Raw genomic sequence first — 27,833 nt, 5'->3', positions numbered from 1 at the left:
TATTTTGATTTATTTTGTCTGTAGACTGAAGAAGTGTGGCCAGCGCTAGACTGGCACATTCCCTAATACCCTTTATTATCTAGCTGTAGTGGCATGAAAGACTGGATACAAGAGTGAGAAAATACTTATGTGGAAGGGAGTTCTGCCTGACATTTGGGTGCATTTTCTAAGGAAAGAGTAGTACTGGAGATCTAGAAATACATGTTCGAAACGTTGTGCTGTGAAAAGTCACCATTTTTATATATTTTTAATGAGAACTCTGTTGAGGCTTGGAGCTTTCCTGGAAAGGGAGAAGTGCCCTCAGCTAGTGCAGGGCAACTGCTGGTTATGCACGTCTTCCTTCTCCTCCTAGAATTTAAGAACATGCAGCTGTCTCCTTAATTCTGTAGTAAGAGGGAAAATAATCTTTTTGTAGCTTTGGTTTAGAAGAAGAAAGGGAGATTCATACTGCTAAGAATATTTAACAGAAATGCCCTTTTGTTTAGAGCATAGCGGAGTTCCTGCACTACCATTAACGAGAGGGAACACTGGAAGAATGGTCCTGGGTGCCTTGGGAAGGGGAACAGCAGCCATTGCCCAGGCCACGTGAAACAGGCTGTTTTGCTGTTACAGGCTTTCCCTGCATAAGAACACTTGGATTATTTCTGAGATGGGGTCTGGGTGTGGTGACTCAGAAAACCACAAGACTGGGCAAGCTTGCATATTTTTTTCTGATGCTCTTGAGTGTCTGGCCCTAAATTCAGCAGGGACCTGAGTGTCCTGCCTTTATGCCTCTACTTTTTCAGCACAGCAAGTGGGTCTCCTCCAAGGGAGAAGAAAGGTTTAGAGAGAGGCACTCTAGGTTTTTTTCATTGTTTTTTTTGTTTAGTTGGGTTGTGTTGTTTTAAAGGTATAAAAGAAGCAAACCCTCTCTTGAGCCAGGCAGCTGCTCTCCTGCCAGCCTGCAGGTCCTTGTTCTCCCCCGTGTCCCACAGAGGTCCCGAGGAGGGCTTGAAGGATGGCTAGAAATCACGCGGCGGAGAGCAGGGCTGCAGGGCCCATGTCTCTGCTGTATGCCTATGCACAGGTAATGGTTTTAAACAGCCTGGGGGGGCAGCTGTGTTCTGTGTGTTTTGCTACTAGGGCACTCTGCTCTGTTTTTTTCAGCTACCCCTCGCTCCCAGCAGCTTTTTTTTTTTTCCACGCTCCTGTTTTGAGATAGCTCTGCACGGGTGTTCACCCTGCCTATGGATGCCAAATGCGTTTGGCTTGCCTGCACAGCTGGATCCTTGCTGGTCCTTGATCCAGCTTAGCATGTGGGTGTAAAGGTGCTTGTGCTGGTGCACAGGCAGGACAAAAGTGTGTAGCAGAGAAGTAAACTCATTGTAGAAATGTATCCATCCTGCTCTGGAACAACAGGTTGAAAAATCCAGCACCTATCAGACAGGTTTAAATCCACAACAAATTAGCAAAAACAAAAATGTAAAGGCAGCTCATCTGCAGCAGCTAAAAAATACAGTTTTCATTAATTTTCTGCAAGAGCTGGGTGCATCTGGTAATTCGCATTCCTGGTATTCCACAGTTCACCTTGCAGCAGAGATGAAAAATATCACCTTCAGGTTTTACTGTATATCTGCAATCTGGCAAAGATAAATGTCAATGTAATGCATCATAGTATTGACATTCAGCAGTCTTCCATACTTTGCTTTTTAAATAAAACAGGAAAGTCAGCCTCGAGTCCCTTTACTCAGTAGGAAGAGTAGGCAAGTGATTATTTTTTTTGCCACATCTTATGTAAATGTGACTTCCTTTACAAATCTACAGTTGTCATACTGTCCAGATAGAAATGGAAATGCCATACTAAACAAAAATACACTGTTTCCAGGTAGAGTATTATGTCTGAAGTGATTTTATTGCTTGTGGCTTTCAGCTGCTCTGTGCTAAAGAGATGCACAGAATTTCTGCTGTTCTGTTGAAATTATTAAAAATGGAAACCTGAATAGTAGCTTATTTTTAAGCTTTTATATTTTTAATTGAAGTGAGTTGCAAAGTCAAAAATTCCAGCTTTAATGATGTCTGAAAGGCTATCCAAATTTCATGCATAAGATCATATAGTATTCAAGCTGGAAGGGACCTGGGAGGTCCCTAGTCCAACTGCCTACCCAGAGCAGAGGCAACTGTGTGGTCAGACAGGCTGCTTGGGGCTTTGTCCAGTTGGGCCTCCAAGGAGGGAGATGGCACAACCGCTCTGCCCAGCTTGTCCCACTGTTTGGCCGTTCTCATGGTGCAAGTTTTTTTAATATCCAGTTGAATATTTCCATCAATTTCACCGAAGAACACACTGACACCTCTTCATCGCTGTCCTTGGTGTTTTTAGTTTACCATGAGACTTAAAACTGTAGAACTGTTTAATTGTAATTTAAGAAAAAAAAAACAGCGGATTTTCTCTTTTTTTTTTTTTGCATTGTTTTTTTTTCATTTATTTTGCTTTTTTGTTTGTTTTAGTTCACTGGAACTGTTTAATGGGATAGTGACTCAATCTGGTTGTCTCTGACTTAACTTAGAAGATTTGTCTAAGTCTACGTTGTATGATAATGTATTAAGAAAATGTTGATTTGGGTAACTCACATATGACAGTTTTAAACAGAGCATATACCTTTTATGTTGTGCTGTTGTCACTTATGTGCAAGAAATTTAAAAAAGAAAGCACTTCATCCCAAAAGGCAACTGATTAATGACAGCAGTAATATTGGCTTGGTTGACAATCATGTGAATGTATTGTCTCTTACAGAAAAGGCTCTTCTTTATTGCGTTTCCTTAGCATTTTCAGTATAATAGTTTTGCAGGTTATTGAAAGGTAGCAAAACACAGTGGATTTTACTTCTTTTGTATTTTGATTAGAGTATCTTCCTTGCAGATTTTTGGGTTTCTTTTGCTGATTCTGTTTTGATGTACAGGAAACAAGTCTATGTGGTTTACTGTCCTATCCTGGTATATCTGTCAGTTCATCCTTCTCTGATATTTGATGGCTCATGCGTGTAGCTTCTCTTTCACGCTGAAGATGGAAATACTGACATCTTTCTTCTTTTGCAGCTCTTCCTCTTGGGAGGCACTGTCTCTCCCCAGCCAGACATAAGTGTGAACGGCCTTACTGACTCTTCCTTCTCCAGCTGCTGGCCAGATTTTGCCCTGTTAGAGACAACAGACTCTCTTTCTCGGGGACTGCAGTGTGCTTTTGAAATGAGTTTTCTGATAGGCTTTAACAAAATTGTCTTTGATAGAAGTTAAAGTGCAAGGCTAGCACGTAAAGGTCTTGATTCAGTGAACTGCATTCCAATTTAAACGCCCATTTAATGAACTGGATAGATCGTAAGTATGCTTTGCTAATATCTTTTCTGTGTTAGATACAGTAAGTGAAGGGCACAGTGTTCATAAATGCCGCTATTAGCAGCTCCATTTGAAGCCTACCAGTAGCGTGCATGCTTAGGGCATGTGGAAATCGCTCCAGCTGGGTACTGGGGAGAGTATAACCTGAGGAAAGACTCACCATCATTTTGAGATCAATTTTTAACCAAAATTCCATTATCATTATTTACATGGAGAGTCTGAATTGCCAAGACTTCTGATTTTGTAACAGAAATGTTTACAAGGAGTGAGCGTTTGTTGAAAAGATTACAGTGCTTCAGAGAAATGCCTCTTGCATCTTTTTCTGTGTGTGCTGTATGCCAAATAATTTAAACAGTAGAATGCTACAGTCCAATTACAAAGGAATCAGTGCACACAAGAGGATGGTGTTCATTTGCATCTTCTCCAGGCTTATGGTCAGAAGTGCCGGCCATTGCGTACCTGGGCTGGAAACAAAAAGGTCACATGAAAACCTCTGCAGGATCTGGCAGATGTAGGCAGGTCCTTTGGAAGATGTTCAGGGCTAGAGGTTGATCCTTGGTGCCATGTTAAGAGAAAGCAGTAGGATGTCGGTTCCCAAAGTTGGCTTTGAGAGTAATGTTTGAACGTTAGCCTCGGGCAGCTTCAAGTTTAGATTGCTGGCACCATCGTGGATCATCTGCACTAACAAAGTAAATGTCAAGGCAGTCTGTTTCTTGAAGTCCAGGTGCAGTGTGTCTGCCTCTCCACTGGGTCTTCTGGTCTCAACGTGAGCGTGGTGATTTCCATAGTCCAAATAACAGATATTGCGTAGAGAGTGCAGAGCTAAGCGCAAGGTTGGAAGCATGTTGTTGTTTTTCTTTTTAATATTTAGGACAGATGAGAACTTACCTTACCTCAACAATTCAGTAGAATATAACTGAATATAAATATAAATATAGAATAGAATATAAATATAATTTATTGGCAAATACCACACAGATTGTCTTTAATATCCTGTGCAGAAAAGACACAGGAATGAAGGGTCAAATAAAGATGAAAGGGAGAACACAATTGATCATGACAAGTGATTTCCCCTCACTTATCTAGTCAAGCAGCACACAAGGTAATTACATAAATACTCTTGATTTCTGAAATCTTTTGGGAGTTCAAATGAAACTTTCAGAAACGAGTTTTAGACTGTATGTGTAATTTTCATACAGTGCAGCTTTTGGCTTCAGCTGGCTGTTTCTTTGAAAAAGCTTTCAAAATGGTAGGGTTGATCAAATTGTGAAATGCAATTTTAAAAAAAAAAAAAGACAGAAATAGGCTGTTGTAAAGCTTGAGAATGGTAACAATATTTCAAGATAAATGAAAATCTAATCATGCAGTTTGCTTCTTAATAGCAAGGAATACGAAATTAGATTGACATATGTGCCTTTAAAAATTGAGGCAGACAGGATATAGCACAGAAACCTGCATCCTTTGATCAAGCATGTCCATCAGTGATGGATTTATTGTATTGTAAATGTCATTTACTCACTGAGGTATATAAAACAAATGCATGATTTTTAAACATCCATCTGTCTCAGATGATTGAGAAACGAGGATGAAGTTCCTCTGCGGGCTTTAACCAGTGCTATGTTCATAGCTGATGCATGGAGGGCCAGAAAAGCTGTCCTCAGCCACTTAGAGCATGAGGATTGATGGTAGTTTTTGTTTCTTTCTGAGGCTTTTTTCCCTCTGGAGGGAAAAATAATAGAAGTTGGGTATTTTCAGTAGCAAAGTTATGGATTATAAATTGTAACTCTTCAGTCTCTCTCTTTTTAAATTCAGGGCATGTGCTTGTTTTCACCTGCTTATCTCCACAGCTTAAAATTTGATTACTTAAATCTTGATTGTTTAAGTCCAAAAGAAACAGCTTCATCTATTTCTTTCTTCAGTCTACGGAGAACATTCCTAAAAGGGGCTTGGTCTTAGTAAAATGAAAAGCCTTGCCCCTCATAGTCTGCTGTGTAACACTACTTCACAGGAAAAGGAGAATAATCCTTCCTTTATGGAAGGAAATGAAGCTGGACAGAGGACATCTTAGAAGTCTTTAAGAATCTCTAATATCCATATGAATAAACATGAGTTCTGTTTTTAAGATCTCATTGAAACATATGCATGAAATGAAGGATATTCCTGGAGTGAGACAGAACGTGGAAGGAGCAATAACTCAACTAGAAAGGTCACAAGCTTCATTTAATGTTGAAATGTAGTGGCAAGAACAAATCTTGTACTGAACCATTTCAGTGACGCTGTTTTAGGCCTTTCACCTTGGAGGACATAAATTGCCAGGAAAAAAAGATAAAATAAGTTTTCGGGATGGGAAAGAGATGGCTTCTTATTGCTGAACCATTAAGGGCTATGGAAGAAAATTCTTAGCAATTGTAGCAATGCCTTGAGTGTAGGTGTAGGACTGGATGAGACCAGCTGCTGGGCACAAAAGACAAGGCGATGCAGCTGAAGATCACGGAGTGCAGGAATGAAATGAGGAAGTACCAGAGAGAAGGTCTTAGTGATGGAAATGATAGTGTTCTGGATTATGGCAATACTGCAGTGAAACAATTCATTCTTGTGGCTGTTTTCTTTGTCTTCCATTTGATTGCAAAAACTATTGGAATTGTTTGCTAAGCACTTCAAAGCGTGTGCATGTGGCAGTAGCATAATACTCCTGTAGAAATAGTTAAACTACATGGATCAGCGTATACTACATTGACAAGACATCAATACAACACTATATTTATTTTTGGGTATTCAGGATCGTTTGCTCTTAATTTTTATTAATTGTTAAAATTGAATAGTTTTAGCCATCTACAAGGGAAGGAGGTCATTTAAGCTAAGAAATGGGACCTGCTTTCCTGTGTAAATACTGTTTTACTAATCTACTTTACAACCAGAATGTCTGCTGTTCTGCTAGCCTCTATTTGGGAAAACAGAGAAAGATAGTAAAGTTCAGATGAAGAATCAACGCATTTTTTTTCTGAAGAAGGGAAGAAATAGTCCAAGAGTCATAAACAAAAACCTGAAGTCTGGAGGCCCTTTTGCATCTTACAGTCAGCTCTGATGGAGATGATGTCTTAAGCAATTGTCCGTTTTGTTCTTAGTGCTCATAATTTTTCCAGTCAAGCATTTATAAAATCCCTCTAGAGAGAAAAATTGTAGACAGTTGTCTAATTATGGTATGCTCCTCTTTTTCCTTGTATCCTGGGGAAAAACTTCATAGGCCAGCAAGGTGTTGGTTATTCAAATTATTGTGAAGCAATTTATTACAGCCCAAGTATGCTTCTGATTAATTTTATTGTAAATGTATGATAACAAATGCCTTTATCTTCACTTTGGTTTGCTGGTCTTGACTTGAAAGTCAATTTTTCTATTAACAAAAAATGGATTTCAGTTTATCAGGCTGTGTTAGAAAACTGTATTGTTTGGTTGTGAGGTGTTCTATATTACATGGTCCACATGCGTATCTCCTTAGGAAAAGCTTAGGGAAGATGGAGACAAGCATGTAATACTTGACTCTGAAGCCCTTGTATGCAAGTCAAAGGGCAGAGTTATGTTTTCCTTTTTTGTTGATGGTTTTACTGTTTTCAAAATATGATCGAATGTGTAGCATTACTCCAAACCACATAGCTGTAAGCAAATGTGGTACTCCTAATCACTTGGAGGAGGGAGACAGGGAAAAAAATCTTGTGTTTTCTGCCATCCATTTCTGCAATCCATTTTTCAAAACGGATTTCATGATATTCAGCTTTTCTCTAGAGGAAAGAGTTGGAAAAAATGTTTGCCTCCACCTTCTGCTTCTCTAAAATAGGGTAAGCAATGGCACCATCTTAATCAAAGTACTGTAAACAAAACTAGAAATTTGAGAGAAATTAAAAAGAGGACAGAAGGTTGCATTTGAACAAAATACATAACACCAAATGTTTACAGAAATGAGAGATGATAATATTGATTAGAGCCAGACAGAATTCTGAGCATTTGGAGACTTCCCACAGCCTTCATCTGCTTAAACATTTTTCTGGGGTTTGCTGTGTCTGTAGAAGCCAGTTTGTTGCTTTTGTTCAGAAATGCATCAGTTCATCTACTGCTTTGCTCCTCCTGTGGTACCTACAGCAGCTGGCGCATTTGCTTAAGGAACAAGTCACCTTGCTGAACCTCTCACACATCATGGTACCCCATGGATTGCCTCCAGGTTGAGAAGCTGAAAAAGGATTGTCTTCATTAAGTTTCTTAAGAGAAAACAAGGTTTAACTTTCTAGGCAGTAAGTGTTGCCCTTCCTGCGAGCAGATGCAACTTGACATCCCCTAAGACTTCAGGTGGAGAGATGCTTCAAGAAAAGAAGGAAGATGGAAAGCGACTGGGTCTGTAGAGTCTCCACTCTCAAGACTAGACAAGAAACTAGACTTTTTTTTGGAAAGATAGGGGTCAGTGTTGGTGGGATTTGCTTACCTGGGACAATTTTTCTCCCTGGTGCCACTGCAGAATGATAACTGTGTCCCAGGATGTGGTGCTCTCCTGGCTCTTTGGCCTCTTCATGGGGCTTGGCTGTTATCATAACAGTGTTCTAAACAACTAAATTACAATAAAATATTTTAAATGGCTGAACTTAGCATGAAGTAAGTCAACTGGCATACAAATTCGATATTTTTTTTTAATTTGTGTGGAGTCTCATCTATACAGGTGTAGCAACCCGTATGGTGCATTTGGGGTAAACATACCGACCACGTGCTTTGTGGGCTTGGGGGTCAGAATCACTGCAGTCTCTGAGAAGGAATTACTGTGGATGATGCTCTACAGCAGTTTGCTGTTGAGATACCATGCTAAATCCATGCTAATGACAATGGACACTGCAATACATAGAAATTGGTCTGTTGTGCAGAGAAAGAAGAAAGGTTATGGGCATTTGAAAAGCAGTTGATGACAGACTCTTAGAGTTGAAGCACAGTCTCTGGGTCAGCTGGTGGTTGATTAGACCAGTCTTAAGTACTTAACCTAAACTGACTTACCTTGTATGACGTACAGTATTTGTCTTTTCTCAATTTGTGTCATGTTCCATTAAGAAGAGTGGGCCAGCATCAGTGCAGGCAAGGAAAGCGTGTGATCTCTTGTTTCTTGGGGAGCAGAGAAATTGCACTTCGATGCAACAGAGAAAGCCACTTAATTAACAAGAAGGAAAAACACACCTGAAAAGATGCAGTGTGTAGGGAGATACTTGCTTTTATGCTCTTTCATTTATATTCTGTCCCACTTGATCACTTTGGCTTTCTTCTACTGAAAATGTTGATTATTCTAGCTGTAATAAACTTGGAATTGATTCTTGCTGTTCTGACCCTAAAAGCCTTTCTGTCATCTTTGGTGTGCTGTCTGTAAGGAGAGGATCTAGGAGGCACTGGATCATACTTCTGTCTTATCCAGGGTACTTTAACAACTTTTCTATTACTCTGCAGCAAGCAGCTACAAATGTGGTTTGATTTTTTTATTGCACAGGATAATAGTGCCAACATCTTTCCATTTCTAGAACATAGGAGAGACTACAACATCCTCATAGGTAATACAGTACCTTCATTTATGATTCAGTTTAAGAATATTTGTGTTACTTGAAAATGATTGTAATCTTAACGATAAGAGGCTATTTTGCCTGCTTTAAGACTAGCCTTAAGTTACAAAGTTAAGCAGAGTTTTCTTTAATATTTGTTTATTCAGGTATTTATCTGAGTCTTTCTATTTTAGATCTCCTTAATTACTATCCCAGATTACATGGTGCTCTCCAGAGCTGCAAGGAGAGGTGCATTGCTTGTGGTTACCTCCATAAAGTTCTCAGGCATCTCTTAAGAGGAGGCTTTGAGTGAAGTGGATCTCTGGCAAGACTTCTTTAATGCAGCATGACTATTGAACTACAGATGGGACCAGAGGCAGTATGGGACAATGAACTATGACAGTACCAGGAATGGAAGGATTGGATGTGTAAAAGCTGAGTAAGAGTTGAACTTCAGGCAACAAGTAATACAAATTCGAAAGTTTAACAGCTGGTTCAATATTTCCCAAACACTGAGTGCCAGTAAAAACGAGGACAATAAAAGACAGCTATTTTTGACGGTAATTTGTTCTGAAGCACTTGCTGTCTTTACTTTTACTTGCTTTCAGTCAGGCGGAGTCTAATCGTGAAACTGCCTGTTGCACAGGAATGCAAGAAGTACTGCATCTCTGCTAAGGAGGCACCATGTAAGATAGGTCAGGTACAGGCCATGTTCTCACTGTCCTTTTTGTACTCTTAAATCTCACTGAAGGTGAGAGAGAGAGAGAAGTTTGCAAGTTTTGGGTGGCCGGTGGCAACCCCAATACGGACCGGGTCTGGCACAAAGCATTCTGGCCAGATCACCTGGTAGTCTCTGCTTTTGGTGAAGGTAACTGGACTTTGCTAAGTAAAGGAAGACACTCAGTCTGGACCAGACGCATACAAGTGTGACCATTACGTGTATAGAAAATCCAGGCAGGAGGGACACATACAGCAGGAGGTTGTAGGGGAGCAGGGACATCAGAAGAGGAGTGTAGGAGCAAGGGCAGGGGTAAAGCAGTACAAGCTGAAACAGCAGTTGTGGCAGGATTGCATTGCTCTGCAGGAGTTTGTGGCATGTGCACAGCAAGGCCAAGCAGGATGACAGAAGCATCGTTAGCTCAGATGAATTCCCCTTGCAAGTGAAAGATAATATCGCAACAGAACCATTTCATTTAAATGGGATGATTAGATGGGTATCATACTAACTCATCTAAATGTGGATATGTATCTTTAAACAAGGTACTCTGCAGGTAAACTGGTAAAACTCGGGATTTATGGTATTCCCCTCTGTTAGACAAATAGCTGGGCAATCAAGTTATTTCAACTGGAAATAAGATTCTTGCAATGTTAGAAATTTGAATATCAGAGTTACTTATATTTACAGACACGCCACAAAAAAAAAAGGGAAGGAGAAGGGGCAGAGGCAGTCTCCTATATGACTTGTTACCTGAGGGCTTCCATAGCCTAATACAGCTTTGTATGCGATGACATTGTGAGATGTTGGCTGCAGACCACGGCAGTATGCAGCAATAGCCTGAAGTCACTCTCCTAGATGAATGCTTCTGCTGTGACAAAGTAGACAGTATCTTCACAAAAATCCAAGAAGGCAGGAAGAGCTATTTGGTCTTTTCGCACAGGGAACTCTTACAGCAACAGCAACCATTTAAAAAAATAAAACAAAGTTGAGAAACTGAGCCTTATCTTCCTCAGTGTTTTTCTGCCACTCACAAGTTCAATCACCAGCAGAGATGACCTCAGATGTTAGTGAATATTGTTAGTTTTTAGACTCATTACTAGGTAACGAGAAGTTATTTTTACCATTTTTTTGGAATTGGTGATACAGAGACTCACGTAGGTAATGCAAGTCACTCGGAACTTGAATGCTGAATTCTGTCAGACTCCTTTGTAACAGCAGAACATTGAGCTGTTGCCAAATTCACATTTTTACAAACAGTTCCTCTCCTTTATTATGTGCCCTTTTCATTTTTGAACATGCCACTTGCTTTTCCATAAGCAATGCTCTCAAACCTCAGGAATGTCAGCCCTAAGATGGAGGAAGATTGTTGATCTTACTCCTCTAAGTTGTTTTGCCTTGGTTAACTCAGGTAATTTTGGGGCTCAAAGATAATGCTACTTAATTATTTTTTGCAGTGGGCTGAGTCAATATTAATGACTGGTCTGCTGGTTATCTGTTGAAAACTAAGTTACTTCTGTAACTGTAGAAGTGTAAATACTAGTGATTGTCCTGTTCTGCCTTATCAGATAGGACATAAAGAACGAGTGGGAAAAGGGGTTTTCCTCAGTGCTGCTGACTAGCAGTTTTATTACAGGTATTTCTCCCTGGCAAAACAGTTCCCTCTCGAGGAGCTACTTGGGAACTGAGAGAAAGGGGGCAAGAAAAAGTAAGCTGGATAAAGGATGGTGCAGGGCAATGAGTAGTGCATCACATCTCAATCAGCTTGACAGATGCTGTGAAATCTAGGAAGCAGGTGAAGCGGGGGGAAGTTGCATTGCTTCTTTTAAATTAAAAATACACAACATTTTATTTTTCATTATTCAGGTGTAGGTGTAGATATATAAAAATTATGCATATAATGTAATGCTTGCTTGTTTAGATAATCCAAATTCTTTTTAACTGTTTGGAGTTTTCTTTGTGGCTCATAAGTGGCTTCTAACCAAGTCTTGTGTTGAACACTCCAAAAAGTAGACTGATGTGGTTATATGTCTGGTAGGATTACTTGCTTTTTGGAGATGCCATCACACTACTGTGTGGTACAAAACTGTAGTCAAGTTGGTTCTGTCTATCAAAATTTATTCCATGTTGGTATAACATAACTTACACAGCTTTAGCACTAATGGGTATGATTTAGGTCTTGTTTAAGTACATTTTGTTTCCCCTAGAATATTTAATGGGGCAAAAATCTACTATGGAGAGATGGCATTGGTTGCATAATGGACTTTCATGTTGTCAGTGTATCTGTCAAAATTGAGGGCAACTATGAACATAAGAACATAACTTAAGACTTATGTTTTCCTGGAAACACTGGTGACAAATACCATCAATAGTACAGTTTTTCACTTGGGTTGCACAAAGCATGCAATAATAGTGATTTAGCAGTCTGTTATTTTTACAAACATGTATTTTGAAACTTCAAAAGTTTTCTGTAATTTAGTGTGAAATTGTATTTCTCTCTGTGTTTCTACAGTTCCCATAAATGCTCTGTTCTAACTTTACACGAGTTTTAAAAGTCACTGTAGGAGCTACTGAGCATATAAGTATGCACTCCACCACCTTTGGAGCACCTCTGAAATACACTGAGAGAAGAAGCCAAAGCAAGAGAGAGGCAGTTTTGCCCAGGCACTGTGACAGCGAATGCAGCTTTACAGCCAGGTGGCTTGAATGCCACTGCTCGTATTTGACAAAAGAATTCTCCTGGTCTAGCTTCTGCCCTAATTTGAGTCAATGTGATTGCCTTGTGATGAAATTGTTTGATGGAAGGTTTTGCAAGATATGACTCAAAAGCAGTGCAGCATGTGGAGCTTAAAACAGACCTTTTTGTGCAAAAAAAATTGTAATGATTACTAAGGGCTTTTTAATTATTTATTTTCTGAATGATGGCAGTTGTGTCATAGATCTTTATCCTTGTTTGAGAAGCAGTAGTTTTCCACTTGTGTGTGCTTTTGGTTTTGCTTTCCCCTCTGCAGCTGGTCCTGCAGTAACTAGCACTTCTGTTTGCTGGGATGGAGGTTACCGCGGGTGGTGGAAGTGGAAGGTGTGCAATCTTACAGGGTCTCTTTGACAGTCAGCCAGCTGTGTTGGGGGAATCATTGCTCATTTATTTATTCTGAAGTTAGTGGGTAGCTAGAGAGAAATCTATTCATAAATACATTGTTGGATGTGTTGATTTTTCCCTTTTTTCTGTGTTTGATCCTGTATACTGAAAAGTCTTCCAGTTTTTTGGTCATAAGAGTGTTGTGGAGTCTTTTTCTATCATTTAGCACAAAAATAGTTGCAGGACAAAGTAATTCGTTGTGGCACTTCTGTTTTTTCCATCTATGCCCTGAACTGTAAGCTAGTAAGTAGGACCCACACATAATGATTCAAAGCAAACTAAAATATAATACGTGTTGGGGTTTTTTCTGTTTCTTATTAGCTGGCAGAGAGCAGAATCATGCTAGAAGCTTGGCTGCAAACAGGCATTATTTTAGTATATTCCCAGCATGAGTCTAGAAATCTCTGAATCTATCTTGTAATCCTTTTGCTTTTTTTTTGTTTTTAACAAGGTAACTGAATACATTAAAACAAGCCCCTTTTATTTACCCAAATAATTGAAAATGCTAGGCTCTATATAATTCCTCTCAAGTGGCCTTTATTCTCCGATAAACTAGGAGTGTGGCTGCATTAAGTGTGGTCTCTGTCAGTGTATCTGTGACGGAGGCTTTATTCAAAATGCTGCTTTTTTGCATAGAAGAGGAACTTGCATCAGGGGAGGTCTGAGAGCTATTGATTCATACTCAGTTAACTAAGTCTTTGAACCCTTCCTTATGGTGGAAGAACATATATTGTATTTGCCTTTCATGGTAACTGCAGTGGTGTAGATGCAGTCAAGAGTTAAGAAAGGTAAAAGCTGGACTGGAGATAAGAGAACTACGTAGGGATTGGCCTCCTAGGTTATTAAAATATTAAACTGTATCCTTTTTTTTTTAGTTTTTTTCATGAGGAACACCAGAATATTGCAACACTCAGTATCTGTCTTTAATCAGCTGTGTAAGAACATGTATTTTCTGAGAGGGTAAGGTTTTTTAAATTTCCTTTTGCGTCCTTGGGTAAGGAGAATACTGCTAGATTCTACTTAATCATTCCCCTTTTCATTTTTTCTGCATCACTGATTTTTGTCTAGATGAGCAAGTTGCTTTTGTAGACGTTGCTTTGAATTAGCAAACTTTTCAGTATGATAATCTTCCATTTTAGAAATGAAGCAAATCTACTTTTTTAACATCAGTTTGTACTTCAGACGTTATTTCATAGAGAGTTTTAGGGAGTTGCCAGTCTTGAACTGGTTGACTGAAGAAAAGCAGATTATGCAACTTTTGCATTTGCAGTTTTGTTGCGGCTCCAGCTCCAACCCTCCTGCCTGTTGACCAATCTTGTGGTCCTGTGAAGACCTCTCCCAGTTTTTTCTTTTACTTTGTATCGTTTAGGAACGTGTTTCCAAAGGGATACAGTTATGTTCCCTATACCTTTAATTGCATTCCTGGCTTTTGCAAAGAGGAAGAACCTAATTTGCAAAAAAAAATTACACCAAAAACCTCCTTTTTTTATTCAAGTCAGGCATTGGCTCTATTTACATCATCTCACTGTTCCCGAACCACCCATTGTAGTGACTCATGCATAATCCCCTAAAGAGTGGAAAAAAAAAAAATAAAGCAGCATGCACTGAACTGGAGTTAGAAAAACTGGCAGGAAATCCTAGATCTAACCCTAAAGAAAAAACAATCATCTGTGGAAAAAACATTTTTCTATATTACTGTGTGTAAACAGCTTACTGTGTGTCCTTTATAAAGGTGTAATGAGGTTTTGTTGGTTTTTGTCTGCAGATGTGAGAGAATTTGCAGATTTTTTTGCTTCTCTCTTCTCAGTTTTGGACAACCTAGAAGTGCAGCATTCAGCTGTGTGTCATGCTCACTACTTCTGAGACATCCCTTCACCTTGTCATTGATTTGTCTCTTCCGAAGTTTTTCAAATAATTTTAAGACTACCTTGTTTTTCCACTTTAGAACAGTTGTTGTGGTTTCTTTTTGTTAATGTGCATGCCTTCCAGTTTGACTGTTGTTGTTTGAATCTTAGAAGTTTGATACTACATTTTTAGCTGAGCCAAACTTTTCCATCAGTGGGGCACAGTGATTAAAAATTATTTCAGTTTTTTTTTGATTATGTCATTAAATCATTTAAAAAAAAAAGGCGGGGGGAAGTCATAATTCATAAAAGAGAAGAAGCTCTAGAAGTTCCTAACTAAGGCATTGTGGCTTGTATGATGACTAAAATAGTTCTTTGATTGTGGTTTGACTTTGCTTTATTTCCAGCCAGTATTTGGAAAACATTTGTCTCGGTTCTCTCTGGAGAAACAAATAACCTCCAGGAGCTGTGATCTGCACCACGTGTTTAAATACTGCTAGTTCCTTTTTTTTTTAAATGCCCATAAAATGCTGAGACGTAGTTAATTTTCTTCATAGGATCGCACGTGATGCTGTGTTAGATTTGTGACTGGGGTGGGAAGGGAGGAACAAGCAGCTATGTGGTGCTGAGCTGTCTGCAGGGGTTAACCCACCATAAATGCCTTCCATCATGTTTGTCCTAGGTACATAAAAATTGGAAGAAATAGGTGAATTACTGTGTCTGTGTGTTCGTGTATAATTTTCTTGGTTTACACAATATTTTCCCAGGCCTGCAAAAAATGGAATATTTTTAGTGTCTGGAAGGGAACAGCAAATAAATGTATAATAATGCAAATTGTGCATAACAGTTGTAATGAGGCTAAATGTAATACAAGATAAATCATAGTTCTGACAACAGCAAAATAAACAAATTACATTGAGAAATGTTATGCTTCAGTCAGAGAACTGGCTGAGTGGAAGCTTGTAACTGTTTTATAGGTGGTGGAAGTGGAATGAAAGGATATTTAATTTCATACATACCAGGGGCATAAGAAATTCCTTCCTGATTGAGACTAGTGATCCAGGGTGGTGTCTGAGAGTGGCAGCATGTAAACCTGGCTGCTTTCTATTCTCCCTTCCCTTTGGACTCTTCCAGCATCCACAGCTGTTGAGTTAGAGTTTTTAGGAGGTATCTCCCTGTGCAGCCCTTTTACAGTCCACTTACGGACCTGTCATCCATCACGTTGTCTCATCCCTTGTTCAACCGTTTGTACCATCTCTCTCCACAGCCTCCTGTGCAGCGTGTTCCAGGAGATCACTGTGCAAAGATGTTTTTTGGTTGATCTCCTGTCAATTTTGTCAAGCACCTCCAGTTCTTGTATTTAGGGTAAACAGTGGGTTTCTATTCAATTTATTCATCACCTTCATGATTTCTAAACTTCAGCTGTATACTCCTCAGCCATCACATCTCCAAACTGGAGAGTCTTAAGGTAAAAGGCCAGCCTTTCTGGTCTCTCATCTCAAGGTACCTATCGACCTTCTTCATTCTGGTTGCCCTACTCTGTACCTTCTCTGACTCCTTTGGAGATGCAGAGGCCAGAACTAAATATTACTGAAGACATGAATGCCTCAAAATTCTATGCAGTCAAAATGATGCTCTCTTTAAGCATCCTTCCTGATGATGCCCACCATTTTGTTGTCTTTTATAGCTGCCTCTGCTCTCAGAGCAGGAATTAGATGCGAGTTGGTAAGAGCTGAGTGCTCAGCAGTGTTCTGACAGTCGAGTGGCAAAGCCTTCCTTTTGATTTCTAGGGTGAGTGTGAGATGATGCTCTCTTCAAAAGTCCTCTCAGGGCTTTCTTTAGATCCATGGCAGCCTTCCCTTTCTCACACTGGATTTTGAGTTCCTCAAAAAATGGTGATGGGAGAACAGAATAATGTAGCACTTCTGCATTTTGTGCGTCTTCCCTGTTTAAACTAGAACAAGCAGAGAGGTCAGAAAGTTTCTTGAATAAACTCTATTGTTTTGAATTGCAGCCAGTCTGACACCCATTGTTATTGTGTTAACCTAGACATATTTTTTACTGGATTTTTCTTAATTTCTGAAGCTTTATTACGCAGAATGATATGTGAGGAAAATACTGTAATGTAGTAGTAAGTGTTGTGTGGTTTCACGGACATGAGTCAGCATTGTGCCCTTGCCGCAGTAAAGGCAAACTGCATAATGGGTTACACTAGGAAGAGCTTAGCCACCAAGCAAAGGGATGTGGTTTGTTTCCCGACACATAGCATTAACAAGCCTGCATTGGGAGCAGTGTGTCTGGTTTCTCCTCCTGCACTGCCTGCCACAGGGGAGATATTAACAAATGGAGAGGACCTAGCAAAGACCTGATAAGGAGGTTAGAGAGCTGCAGCACATGACACAGGCATGGAAAGGGTACAGAAGCTCTGCTTCGTTTGGCTGGAGAAAAATCTAATGGGGAATCTAATTGCACCTTTTCACCCTCAAAAGTGAGATCACAGAGAAAATGGAAATAAAATCTACTGAGGGGTGCACACTGAAAGGACAAGAGGCAATCATCACAAGGTGCAACGTGAAAAACTTCTACTGATACAAGGAAAAACACCTTCATTGTGAGACTGATCAAGCAACTGGAACAGGTTGTCCAGAGAAACTAGAGGTTTTCGGGGTATGACTGGGTGAGCCTCTGAGAAACCTGATCTAACTGGGAAGCGATCCCTGCTTCCAGCAGGTTTGAATAGGTGACATCCTTCTGATGTAAATTTTTTGTTTGATTCTGTATTTGTGAATAGATAGTGAGATGTTGCTAAAATGTATGTGGTGTTCTCTGAAGATTTCGGTGTGATCTTACATCTGTCCTATTTACAAATAGATAATTTTAGCAGGAAATCTGAACTTTCAGCAAAGTTTCCCTGTTGTCCTCTTGGACAGTAGTATTGGAAAAAGCAGTGACTGTATGTTTTGGGGAACGTTTCTGGGTGGGGCTGTTGTACTCTGGAGACTTCACACTCAGATACATCAGAGCCTTTCTGTCCAGTTTCTTCCAGAATCACCCACCCTTGCTCAAACCCCACCAAACCCACTGAAAATGCCAAGCAATTTTCAAAATCCCAGCCTTTCTTCTCAGTGAGAGCTTCAGAACTCTTGGTGTGGAGGCAGGGAGGAATGCTGTAAAATGGTAAAGTTGTTTTGATCAAGGAGATACCAGTGCCTGTGGCAGCTTTCTTCAGCCCCAGCACTGCTTCCCCAGGCGGGTCTGTCTGCGTGGCTGTGCAGCAGATCAGATCAGGGCTGCATCTCATTTTTGCCTGCTGCCCCCGATGCCTTACAGCTTACCTCATGGCTCTAAACACACAGCGCTGCTGTTGCAGCAGAGTGGGTAAAGCTTGGTGGGAGCGAGTTGGAGGGATGAAGCATAGGGATTAGATGTGGCTCGAGGCTGCTGCAGATGTGCACGCTAGATTACACGTAGTCACAGCACTCTTTCCCAGTGCAGGAGCATGCTGAGGCTGTATCTAGCAACTACTGAGACCGTGGGGGGAGGTCTCAGCAGCCGGTACTCATAGCTTCAGAAACACCCTGCGTCTAGGAGCAGCCCCAAGGATGCTGTGCTGTTCATTGCGGTGTTGTCTGCCTTCATACCACCCTCTGCTTCGTTAAGTGCGCTGTCGGTGCTCCCTGCACGTTGGTTTGGTGTGCAGCCTGAACTATGCTCAAGTTAATATGTCCTAGGTGGGTATTTGGTCTTTGGGAATGCTTTGGGCGTTAGGCCACTTGCAGGACCTACTCACCACGGTAAGTGTGGACAACAGCTGGTGATGTTTCCCAGCAGCCAGTTGCTTTAGTAAAAAGTGTTCATTGAGCCCTGTAACAGAGACTTTTCCCTTCTTGCTTAACATGTATTTAGTACCAACTCTCAATGCATTAAGGTACTGGATTTAAATAAATAAAGGGTCATCAATTTATATGTTCTCCTGCTGTTTCTCTGTGTGTGTATATATAGGATGACAAAGAAGCCAACAGACCCATGCCAAACAAAGGAGACCATGGACTAGGAAATGAGAAGTTCAAACCTGTGGTACCTTGGCCTCATGTTGAAGGTGTGGAAGTGGACTTGGAATCCATTCGAAGGAAAAATAAGGCCAAAAATGAACTAAATCATCATGGTGGTGGTGATAACAAACAGCAAAACATCATCCAGAGGCAGTATCTCACATTTAAGCCTCAGACATTTGTATACAGAGATCCTGTTTTACGACCTGGAGTCCTTGGTAATTTTGAACCCAAAGAGCCTGAGCCTCACGGAGTTGTTGGTGGCCCTGGAGAGGAAGCGAAGCCATATGTTTTAGGACCAGATTACAAAGAATCCGTTCAAGCCAGCATTAAAGAGTTTGGGTTTAATATGGTGGCAAGCGATATGATCTCACTAGATCGGAGTGTTAATGACTTGCGTCAAGAAGAGTAAGCAAACTTTTTGTTTTCTGTTAGTTCTGTTTTTATGGGATTTAATTATTTTCTTTCCATATATCTTAATTGATGCTTAAAATAGTAGTATTAATTAGGCCAAATACTTAAGGCTTCTTGTCCTGACAAGCAAGAGTGCTGTACTATACCAAATATTTCCATATATTATTCTTAATGGTGTTGCAATTATGGCTTTCATGAATACTTAATCTATATTGATTTATCTCTGAAGTCATCCATTTTAGTGTCTAATTGCATGTTTTTGCATGTTCCAGGTCCAGTCACAGTCTTCATTGTCATATCTTCTTTTCTTAATCCATAACTTCTCTAGATTTGTTTTTAAGAAAGAATGATTTTTCTTTATGATTTCCTGCAGAAATTCCTATGATAGTTAGTTTATTCAGTTTTGGTTTCACACTGATGATTTAAAAATTAAAACTAAATAAATAAATAGAACAGAAACAAAGAAATATTGTTCCCTTTAAATAACTCTGCTTAATTACCTGCATTAACAGAAGTCTAGATCTGCCATAGTGGTCTTTGGGATTTGGAGCTGACAGAAGAGTAGTGTTCTAACAGTTTCTCACTGCATTTGTCAAAAAGAAGGAAGCAATCTTAGAAAAAACTTTTTTTTACTTGCTGGGAGGGTGCCTACTTTTGATGTGGGGAAATTCTGGGAAGTTACTAACATTTACTTAATGATTACTAACAGGTTTACACAGTCTCATCTGATCTTTGGTGTATGCTGGAGCCAGCTTTGCTTTCAGGCTAATTTGCATTTGATATAATTTTCCTTGTTAAATATCAGCGAAGGACAGGTCTCTCAGCAAATTGATTGGTAGGGGGTTTTTTGTTTGTTGGTTTTGGAAGGGTTTTTTTGCATTTGGAGGGGAGGGTATATGAATTTAGATACGAAATGGGGTACTTGCCTGTTTTCACTTCCCCCTCATCCCTAGCAATGGAGCTATGCCGATCCCTGGATGGGGTGTCAGCTTCTGGGTTGTATGATTCCAGCCATGGCAGCTGATCAGTTTGGTCGGTCACTGTCTGGGTACTGAGGCTCTGCTGTGGCCTTTTACAGTGGGTGCGTTTTTCCATTTTGCGAGGTAGGAGGGAACTGGCCAGCTGTGAGCCTGACTCATGCCTGTGCATGTACAGCTGACTGAATTTACTGCCTGGTGTGCATTCATTGAAAGCAAATGGAGTGCATGGAGTACAGCGTTTCCCTTCCTTTGTGCCGTGTTTCTCGGGTGCCTTAGTAAAGGTTTCCACTTGCTGGCAGTCAGAGGAGAGGACCGTGCCTCCAGTTTTCTTTCTTCGCCCCGGTCCGCAGTTGGACCTCTGTGCTAAGGAGATTGTTCTGAAGGGGAAGAAACTATCTGGGTAACCTGTGTAGGTCAGTGTTTTCTTTTAGGAGGCTATTCCGTAGACACTGCTGCTTCTGCCGAGGCATTTGCAGCCACTGGGGCCCCTTTTGTAGGAGGCAACGGGACTAAGGAAACTCTCAGAGAAAAACCATTTCCCTGTCGGGTGTTGTGATTAACTGAGCAGAGGGGAGCTGATGGCAGGAGGTCATGTTAGCAGAGCTAGCTTTGGCCCTGCCTTCCCTAGAGAGGGGGAAGAAGATGGAAGCACAGCTCCCCTCCTCGCTCTCTGCTCCCCAAGGACAGCAAAGCAGCAATGGCAGCGTGTTGCGTGCAGGTGGGACCGGGCTGCCTCTGCCCGGGCTAGTAGCTGTGTCTTTGGCAGCAGAGCTCAAGTACTCCCTGCCCTCCGTTTTCCCTCAAGGTGGAGCGCATCAGAGAGCATATATATATCTGCCAAATAGTTCCACACCTATAGCTTCCTGAAGTATTTTTGGCATAATCTGAGTTTGTCTTTACTTCTGTTCTGAAGGTGACTAATAAATAGAAATTCCCAAAGAAGAGTTAAATACTTTGCATACTTTGAGGAGTAGGAGGAACAGCCATGTGAACGATCAGAGAAGAAAAGATGAATTTGAGAAAGTTTCATCCGAGCACACTTGCAGATGAGTCTTCCATGGAGATCAAAGCCAGCAGCTCAAATCAGTTAGGTTTTATTATTTAGTGTTCTAAGCAAGCAAACAAAACAGCATGAAAAACAACATGAACAAAAGGCATCTTTCAGACAACTTTATATCAAATATTTTATGTATTGAATACTTGGGATGCTTGCAGTTGCCCTAAATAGGTTAATTTGTAGCTTCCACGTGTCTCCTGGGAATGGCAGAAGAGAGTGGAAGCAATGTCAGATTGGCTTAGATTGCTATATGCTTTCAGGTATCAACGTACTCACTTTCCTGCTCATCCCCCAATACCAGCGAGAAATGCAGCAAAAGGTAGCAGATTGCCTGTTGGATGTGCTATTTATTTTCATCCCACTGATCTGTTTAAAAAGTCTGGAAGCCATTTTGGTTGATAAGGCTGGTCAAGATTCAGTTTAATCCTACTGAAGAGCAGCATAATCATCTTTTTGTGGTTAATGGTATCTTGGCATTGCTAATTGAGGGAGATCTTTCAGGCAAAGACCAAGTTATTCATTCATAGACGTTCAAATCCAGGTAGACCTCACCTCAGCCTTCTCTTGCTTTAAACACCAAAATGTTTAAGCATCCCCCTAAGCAATCATGTCTGTTCAGTGAAGTATGCCAGATGCTTTCCCAGGCAATGCTAGCAGGAGTGAAATAGTGCTGCAAGAACTGTCTCTCTCAGTTTAAAAGCCACATAGCCTTAGGGCTTGTCCAAGAGGGAAGAAAGGGGAATTCAATCCTGCTGTGTTTAGATCTGACCTTGGAGTCCGGAGGCATTGCCAAGATGGTTTACCAGCTGCCTTTATTGATTCAGTAGGAACTTTGCTGGTGATTCTGGGCAGTCTCAGCTGCTGTAAAAAGCCTTAACTCTTGCTGTGCCCTGTGACATTGGATGTTGTGTTGAAGTTGTTTGTCAGGTACATCAGAATATTTCTGTTTTGACAGTACTGCGCACTCTTGCCTTATGGATTTTAACCAACCTATTTCAAGGTTGAAGCTGAGCACTTCCGTTGGCCTACAGCAAGTCATAGGCTTGGTTAAACAAAATCAAGAGTGTATGAGTATACGTAAAAGTGTACAAAATGTCAGAGATGGCATCATCTCACTGCAGGCTTTCGGCACTCTGCAGGAGGGCCGGGGAGCCAGAAACTGGGTTTAGGTGGAGCGGTACCTGTTCTCCACCTTATTTCTAGTTGCGAAGAAGTAGAGCAGGCTTACCAGGCTCTGTGCAAAACCTCTGTACAGTTGCTGGAAGAAAACTTTTTCTTAAAACTTGGTGATTTTTACCATTTTTGGAATTATTTTTATTATTCTGATAGATATTATTCTTTTAAGAGCAGTCATTTATATTGAATTTTACATGTGGTCCCTGCCTTCTAGCAGACCTGCGATAAAACTAATTTAGCTTTAGGGAAGAAGGATATTAATTTGATTGCTCCCTGGATTTTTTTTTCTTTTTTTTTGTGATTAAGAGTCTGTACAGAGGTAGAGCTGAAGTAAAAATAGAGTGTTAAAGTTTCTGGATAATCTTGGATTCAAGATAAACACACCATGCTAGGGAAATAAAAAAAATTGACCTAGGTTTGAGGATGAATGCTGTCAGGTAACAAGGTGTGTCCTCAAAAAAAAAATCGTAACTGAAGAGAATTGCTGCTAGGGAGAACAAGAACTCAGTTGTTTTTCCAGTGTGAGTCACTTGTCCAGGATATTTTAAAATAAAATAAAATTTAAAAAATACAGCTATTCTGGGTGTGACCAGAGATCATTTTTCTTGACAGTCTGGCCTCTAGCTCTGGCCAATAACATATGCTTGGGAGAAAACGTACAAGAATGGATTAAGTTTCATTCCTGGCAACCAGTGGTCTGAGACACTTGAGCCAAAAATTGCAACAGGATTGTCGTGGTTCATGGACCTTTTTCTGTGCACAGACTTGTCTTTTAGATGCAATTAGACTCTTGGAATTAATGACATCCTGAGTCAGTGACTTTTTCCAGGCTGAAGGTCATGGTGTTTGTTTAACCTCTCCTCCAGGATGCTGTCATGTAACCTCTGTTGCTCTGCCGCCCTGTGATATGGGAATATTGGGGATACCTACATCAAGCTAATATATAAATGTTTCATGTTCCTTCCTTATTATTCTTATAATTCTATTTGCCCTTTCATTAAATGTGAGCTAAAATGCTCAAAGAGCTATCCATGTTTGACTCCCAAGGTTTTTTTGAGTGGTAATGCCAAGTTTAGGTTCTATCACTGATTATATGCACTCAGAGTGGTCTAGCACTCCGTATACATTCATTTGCACTTGCAAAGAGCTCTCCTGCCAGCTCATTTCCTCGGTAGTGTCCTTGAATTATTCTGCAGCTGTTTATAGTCATCTTAATTGCAACTACTGAGAACTTTTTTTATTGTTCAGTAATGACCTGGAAAAGGAGGTGGACAGCTTGGCTCACAGCACACTTATGCTGCTACAGTAACAAACTCGCTTAAAAAACTGGAATGAATAGGCACTTTAGCAGTTATTAATCTAAGAGATCTTCCATCTTACCCTGCCATACTTTGATGAGGACTTTGCTTGTAAAGAAAGCAAGGAACCTCTTCAAAGGCTTTGGAAATTCAGTAACTCTATTAATAGGCTTACCCGTGTCTACATAACTTTTGATTTCTTCAAAAGATGATAGTATGTTTCTGCAGCATGGCTTTCTTCCACAAAAGCTGTGTCTATGGTTTACTAATTTTGTTATTTATTACTAGCTTCTTCTCAACACAGAAGTCAGACTTAGTGGTCTGCAATTCTTTAGCATCCCAGGGCGCTTTCATAAAAACTGGTATCATGTTTTCCTCCTTCTCTTTGTTTGATAACAAGACTGTTGTCAGCAGCAGCTATACACCATAATAGTTTGTCAATTTACATTGCGTTCTTTTGGAAATACTGGGTTTACTAAAAGAAAAAAAAAAACAAAACAAAACAAAACGAAAAATGCAATTAGGCTATTCATGCCAGAAGAATCCAGTAGAAGCTATCATGCAGATACCTGTTATCTCCAAATTACAAAGTCCCTAAGCTTTAGGTAGCTGAAGATAGGAGCATATAGTGGGAAGTATCACTGCGTGCTGGCCCTGTTTTTGTTCTCTTCCCTGGGTATTTGGCATTGGTCGCTGCTAAGAGTTCAACGGAAATACTTAATTTAGCTTTCCTGCTTCTGAAGTGGTCTCTTTTCATTTTGATCATCTGTCAGCCCAACAGACTTTCTGGCAGGCATCCTACTTGTGGTGTTTGAAAAAAATATTTCAATAGCAGCTTTTATTCTTCAAACTTTTTTTTTTAAATCTATCTTACTATTTACATTCAGTATGCCTGAATTAGTGCTCATTTCTGTTTTCCTTGGTTGGACACCACCCTGTGCATTTAAAAGACAGTGTCTGTCGTACAGCGAGCAGCATCTGTTTTTCAGTCATGCTGGCCTTCCCTGGTTCTTGTCTAGGCTTTTTTTATGATTAATGATAAACACTCTCAGCTTCTAATATGGTGTCTTTGAAAAAGCTTCATGCTACCTGAAAGCATTTTACCCTTAGTTTATCTTTTCAATAAGCCAACTCACTTTGTTATAGTTCCCCTTTTCAAAAGGAGGTGTTACTAGGACACCTCTCTTCTGGCATTAGAACTTCAGTGCGTTGTGGCTGCAATTAGAGCGTGACTCCTACACAGGTATGTCTTCAGCTGAGCTCCACAGTGCGCCAAGGACTCAAAATGTGCTGCTTCTCTTGTGGGTCCTCTGATGTGCTGCCCCCTGCAAACACTAACTAGTGATGCCTGAAACCGTAGCCTGTGGAGCACAGTTTATATTTACTGTGTCCCCTGAGGCAGTGGAAGTCTCCTGCCTGTGTCTTCTGTTCTCTCAGGTGCTCCAGTTCCTCCATATACATCACGGGTCCTATCTGAGTCCTGCTTGGGTAGCTGGTACTTCTGCATGGTTGTATTGATGGCTTCCCCTTGTCTGATGCTAGAAGATCCCTGGCACGTTTAAGCTCTAGTAATCTGGCTCTGGTTTATTTTAGAGAAGGCAGTCCTTCCTGGGTAAAGTTAATCAATTCCAAAAATTTCACCAGGTGCTAATGAATTCAGAACATGCTGCTTCACACCACTTTCTCATCCAGACGCTGAAGCTCTGCTTCTTTTTTTTTTGCCATTGCCTGGAAATTTGGTAAATCCAGCTATTTTCTCCCTCTTTCCATCTAGGAAAAAAAAAAAACAAAACACATTGTCTGTGCCCTCTCAGCCCCATGACTGAGGGTACAAGATGCTGAATGAGTCCTTGGGCCAGGCCTCTGTTGTGCTTCCTCCAATCTGTTTTATTACTTTCCATGGTGTAGCTAAAGATAGGCACGGCACAAAGCAGGCACAGTGCTGGCCAAAGGGGCTGTGGCATTTGGAGCTGAGGGTAAAAGCCTAACTGAAGAGACCTGCTGCAAAATCAGTCCTCCAATTCAATAGGATTAAAACAGAGACCTAAGTGAAGTGATTATCACTCTTAGAAGTCCAATTGCATGAAGTCTGTGGTTAATTGCTGGTTTGCTGGGGAGAAGGTATTAATTTGGAGTTGGAAGCTTTTTCACTGTCAGGATGATGGATGTGCCCTTGGTAATACCATGCTGGCTATTCCCATCACCTTCTCCTTTGTGCATTTGGAAATGGCTTCCAGCAGCATATGCTCTGTCATCTTTACAGGTTGGCTGTCCATAGTTCCCTGGGTCCTCCTTCTTGAAGGTGGGCATGGCATTTGTCTTTGCCAGTCCTCAGGAACCACTGCCAGGCACCAGGGCCTTGTAAAAATGGTAGAGCATGACCTCACATCGACATCACAAGCTCCTTCAGCACCCTCCGGTGCACTCCAGCCAGTCCCATGGGCTTGTGCTGTTTATCCCATTTGCTGTGGTATGTCCAGTAAAGTGGTCTCTGACCCACTCATCCTCTATGGTGGATATTCCTTCAGTTCTGCAGACTTTGCCACTAGACGCAGGGACTTGGGAGGTGCGACAGCAAACCTTGCAAGTAAAGACTGAGGGAAATCGGATGTTGATTTTTCTGCATCTTTCCTGTGTCCTTCGACGCTAAGTTGCATCTCATTCAGCAGTAAATCCGTGTTTTCTCTAGTATTCCTTTTGCCTACAAGCCCTTGTCGTTGCCCTTCCCGTCTCACGGATTTCAACTCCACTGGAGCTTTGCCTTTAATTCTCTCTACATGTCCTCAGGCAATATTTGTGTACTCCTTCTAGGTAGCCAATCCATGCATCTACGTTCCCTGCTCTTCCTTTTTGCATTGGAGTTCCATCAGGAGTTCTTGGTGCAGCCAGGTGGCCTTTCTGCTGTGCCTGTTTGACTTACTGCATGTGGGAATGGGCTGTTCCTGTGTTTTGGGGAGGTTGTCCTCAAAGAAGCCATATCTGGGGCCTTTTTGGAAAAGTTGTAACACCTAAAATAATGGATTTTTCGTGGCAGATGTTAGGAAACAATTAAATAAAAAAAGGAATATAATAACGGTTGCTCTATGAAAGAGTCAAAAAGGGAGAGAAAACTACCTGATGGACAAAACCAATGATGACTATGAGTGTGGGGCTCTGAGAAGAGTCTGTCTGATGTATGGCTTATTTCAAGAGCTGCACATGGTTATACAAGACGAGACCAGTGGGAGTTGTTCCAAAGAATCTATATGCAGTATTTCTAAAAAAATACGTATCTACAATGCATTAGTTGCAGTAGTCTCTTTGTAGTTTCTTTTATCTCAAAAATACTAAGCAGCAATGCAGGTTTTCCTTTATGAAGTTCACTTTCAGAGTAGAGCACTCCAATCCATGTCTGCCATTTCCATTGGTGTATTTTGCTGGGTTGGGTCATGGTTATTGCACGTTGGGTTGATATTTAAGCCAAGAGGCATTCTCTTAAAGGATATTGTGATGCTCTGTGAAACTCCCTGTCTGTCCTATTAACTAACTTACATTACTGTAGAGCCCTTAAGCCAGGGATGTTCATACTGTTGATCAGATTTCATGCCAGGGTAAGTAACTGTGTTGGCTATAAGAAACGATCCACGCTCATGCTTTGCTCAGGCTTGATATGCTGTTGTTATCCAACCCATGGAAAACTTGCTTACAAATTATGCTTACTGACCCAGAAGATTTTCGGCTTATGCCTCTATTTAAGCTAGATTTCTTTTGACAGCTTCCTTTGACAGATGTTGCGGGAATTCTATCCTGAGTAGCATGGGAGAGGAAGCATCATGACTCTTTGGGAATGTTTTTGGCATGAGACAAGTCAATCTCTTACTGGATTTTTTTTTTCCAGTATGACAATAGATAAATGCGGTCTGCTCACCAGCATGAGCCAGAATTGAAGCTGCATCACCTACACACATCTGTCAGTCTGATCATGGGAAAATAAATATTTTTTGAGTGTTTTTTTCTTCCATGGATTATCCAGTTTGACTTTTCCTTTTTAATGACATTATTGCTGTTACAGGGCATGCCCCCTGGGCCATACAGATTCGTACTTGAATTCTTGGATCTGTTGCCATGGGTCACCATTTTACTTCAAATGGAACAACTGGCAATAAGCTTTTGTTGAAAAACCTGAAAAAGTAACTCCTCCTTGCTTGAGTACAATGCCTTTATGTGCAGAAATGTATTTTTGGACAACTGTTTT

The 27,833-nt window shown here is 40.7% G+C and overlaps 1 protein-coding gene across 3 annotated transcripts in view; it reads left to right on the top strand.

Annotated features, from left to right (window-relative positions):
* The window catches only part of GALNT7 (polypeptide N-acetylgalactosaminyltransferase 7), a 74,824-nt gene that overhangs the window by 12,999 nt on the left and 33,992 nt on the right, over positions 1–27,833 (top strand). For all 3 annotated transcript variants that reach the window (XM_068403154.1, XM_068403155.1, XM_068403156.1), the window contains exon 2: positions 18,625–19,082. In XM_068403154.1, the coding sequence (XP_068259255.1) occupies positions 18,625–19,082 (458 nt within the window). The remainder of the gene's footprint in view (positions 1–18,624; positions 19,083–27,833) is intronic.

The sequence above is a fragment of the Nyctibius grandis genome, chromosome 6 (genome assembly GCF_013368605.1).
Source record: "Nyctibius grandis isolate bNycGra1 chromosome 6, bNycGra1.pri, whole genome shotgun sequence".
Lineage (NCBI taxonomy): Eukaryota > Metazoa > Chordata > Aves > Nyctibiiformes > Nyctibiidae > Nyctibius > Nyctibius grandis.
Note: the sequence above shows the minus strand (reverse complement) of the source record. Positions and strands in the feature narration are given on the sequence as shown.